Source organism: Augochlora pura, unplaced genomic scaffold (genome assembly GCF_028453695.1).
Source record: "Augochlora pura isolate Apur16 unplaced genomic scaffold, APUR_v2.2.1 APUR_unplaced_2990, whole genome shotgun sequence".
NCBI lineage: Eukaryota > Metazoa > Arthropoda > Insecta > Hymenoptera > Halictidae > Augochlora > Augochlora pura.
This window is the reverse complement of record NW_027583200.1, coordinates 1-2642: the sequence shown is the minus strand read 5'-3', so window position 1 is coordinate 2642 and position 2642 is coordinate 1. Positions and strand designations below refer to the sequence as shown.

The 2642-nt window shown below is 30.5% G+C and overlaps 1 protein-coding gene across 2 annotated transcripts; it reads right to left on the bottom strand.

Moving 5' to 3' along the window:
* Positions 1 to 2412, bottom strand: LOC144477706 (uncharacterized). 2 transcript variants are annotated; one of them, XM_078195443.1, is made up of 6 exons: positions 1927 to 2412; positions 1754 to 1867; positions 1581 to 1671; positions 664 to 809; positions 177 to 309; positions 1 to 109 (listed from the first exon to the last, which is right to left on the bottom strand). In XM_078195443.1, the coding sequence occupies exons 1-6, from the start codon at positions 1977 to 1979 to the stop codon at positions 56 to 58; spliced, it is 591 nt and encodes a 196-aa protein (XP_078051569.1). In that variant the 5' UTR covers positions 1980 to 2412; the 3' UTR covers positions 1 to 55. The 2 variants fall into 2 exon arrangements, with proteins under 2 accessions (XP_078051569.1, XP_078051570.1); XM_078195444.1 differs by lacking the exon at positions 1754 to 1867.
* Positions 2413 to 2642: the final 230 nt, after the last annotated feature.

Sequence of the window (2642 nt, the reverse complement as noted above, 5' to 3'; positions counted from 1 at the left end):
TAAAAGTAGCAAATAGTTTCAAAGGTAACAAATAATTATCGAAGTAATTAGTTGATCACTTTTGAACGGAGCACATAACTGCGAAATAGGAGAAAGACGCTTTGATAAGCTGCAAAGAAGAAACAAATTTATAGAATCACTTAAACTGAACTTTACACGTATAAATAATATATTACCGTGCTAAATCCTTCGTAATTTGGCGCGAACAGACCGCAAAGTAGTACAGTATAGGTCTTCGTGCAATGTTGTATAAAGAACAGTAACAATTTTTGCGTCTGCACCGACACAGTATACCATCGACAATTATTTCTAGAAAGGGTGAAAAAGTATTAAATATGCAACTCGACTATTTAATATATATATATATATATAATTATTGCACAAGGTAGAACATTAAAGCAACTGCATGCATTAGTCGCAGGTTATTATTCATGTATTGCACGCCTTAACTTTTTAGAATTAAATCGGAATATATTCTATATTTCTTCTTCTTTAAGTAACTAATACTTCTCGTTAAATAATTAATAACAATTGTCCCCATTCCAAGTGCAATCTAAATTCAAAATGCAAACTGAATATAATCTATTTCTCTTCTTCCATAAGTTACTAATACCTCTCGTAAAATAATTAATAACAATTGCTATAATTAATTACAGTACTTACAGTTCCGTGAGAATGTCGGAACTACTGTCCATGATTATTTGTCCCATATAATTTGCCATAAATATATACACTACGTGACAGATTATCGTTGCTATTTGCAAAAATATCTCGTTTAATTCCCATTGGTCCTGAAGCAACTCAGACATCTGCGTATTGAAAACCATAGCTACGATCTATTATTTTGTCAATTAATTAATTAATTTCAGTGCTTATTCTTCGATCTCTGATAGCGTAAATACGTTTAGTTTTATTCTGCATTATTTTTTAAAAAAAGGTGCTTTTGCTGATAATTATAACTGTCTTCTTTTAGTGGAAATACTGTGACGAGTAATTATATTTGTTAAATTAAATATTTGTTAAGTTAAATCTTATAATTTGATTCAGTAATATAGTATAGTATAATAGAGTAGAGTAGAGTACAGGATAGTACTGTATAGTATAGTATAGTAAAGTATAACAGAATAAAAAGTTGAGTAAAGTAAAGTAGGGTACAGTACAGTACAATACAGAACGGTGCAGTACAGTACAATATAGTATAATATACTATATTATTGTAGTATATTATAGAGTAAAGTACATTAGAGAATAATATATAATATTGTGTAGTATAGTATAATATAATATAGCAGAGTAAAGTAAGGTAGAGTACAATAAAATACAGTACGGTATAGTACAATATAAAATACTATAGTATATTATATTGTAGACTAATGTGGAATAATACAGCATATTATAGTATAATGCATTGCACTATAGTATAATACATAATAATAAAAGAATGCAAAGAAACTCAAAGCAAACGAATGCAAATAGCTCAATTCACTGCAATAAACCTGTCTCTACAGCTATAAAACACCTAATTGCCGCTAGTAAAAAACAACCTATAGTTAAAAAAACATCTGTCTACTTATACTTACACGTAAAAGATTCAAACTGAATGACGTTACCCCCAGCGTCATCAAAACGATATACGAGGTGTCAAGACAATTTGCCAACTGTTTCGCGAACCTATATCGAGTATTGCAAGAAGAACTTTATAACAAAGATAGTTTTATAATATCTACTATAAGAAATGTTTAATAATACAAACTTCAACGTGTCTCTGTGCAACTTCGTAGCGTCGATTAGTTTATCTACCACTAATTTACCTTTGTCAAAGTCTGAAATCCCCGACGATTGGACGAACGCGATTCTAATGCGGCAACTGTGACACGTGATAGTTAAAATTATGTTAATATTGTTATTTTGGTTAATATTTCTTACCGAACAATCTGAAATAGGGAACGCGTGTGTTGGCTGAATATATGCGATACCATTTCCGGCCCTACGAGCCCTGTTATTCCAAGTACAGTGAATATAGGTATGTAGAGGAGGGAGATGTAGTCGAATTTGTAATCATCGGTGAAATAATAGAACTCGAGGCCTTCATTGGACTTATTGTGATTACTTGGCAATAGATTGTAAAACTCGACGCCGATTGCTCCGATGTAAACGCTACCTGCAATTAGGTAGACTTAGTTGGGTTAATTTTATAATGAATTATTATTTAAGTATATATTTTATTTTCAATTAAGAATATATTTTATTCTTAATGGAAAGTATATTTTATTCTAAATGGAGAATATATTTTATTCTTAACTCTTTCATTCGAGTGGGTGACTCCAAGGCACTACCAAAATTGTTCTATCACGTCTCAAGATAATTTTCATATACACAAAGTTTAAATTTAAAAAATTTGTTACATGGTGAAATTATTAGTATGAGTGCTAACAATTAATTTCGTATGCATAAAGTGCACTCTGTTACACAGAATGGAAATACTATAAGTCAAAAATTATATTTCAAATGCACAGTTAAAATAGCTTCGTATGTAATGTAGGGGACTAATGCTGTATTCTGATCGACTATAGCCACGTTGCGACTAATTAACAATATATATATATAATTAATACATTGTGAGCTGGGTCGGTTACAAAATG

Excerpts from the sequence above, each read along its gene's own strand:
- LOC144477706 (XM_078195443.1), bottom strand. The coding sequence starts at position 1,979 with ATGGTATCGCATATATTCAGCCAACACACGCGTTCCCTATTTCAGATT. Across the intron at positions 810-1,580 it reads TCAGTTTGAATCTTTTACGT|ATGTCTGAGTTGCTTCAGGA; the intron begins GTAAGTATAAGT and ends TTCAATACGCAG. Across the intron at positions 110-176 it reads ATTACGAAGGATTTAGCACG|CTTATCAAAGCGTCTTTCTC; the intron begins GTAATATATTAT and ends TCTTCTTTGCAG.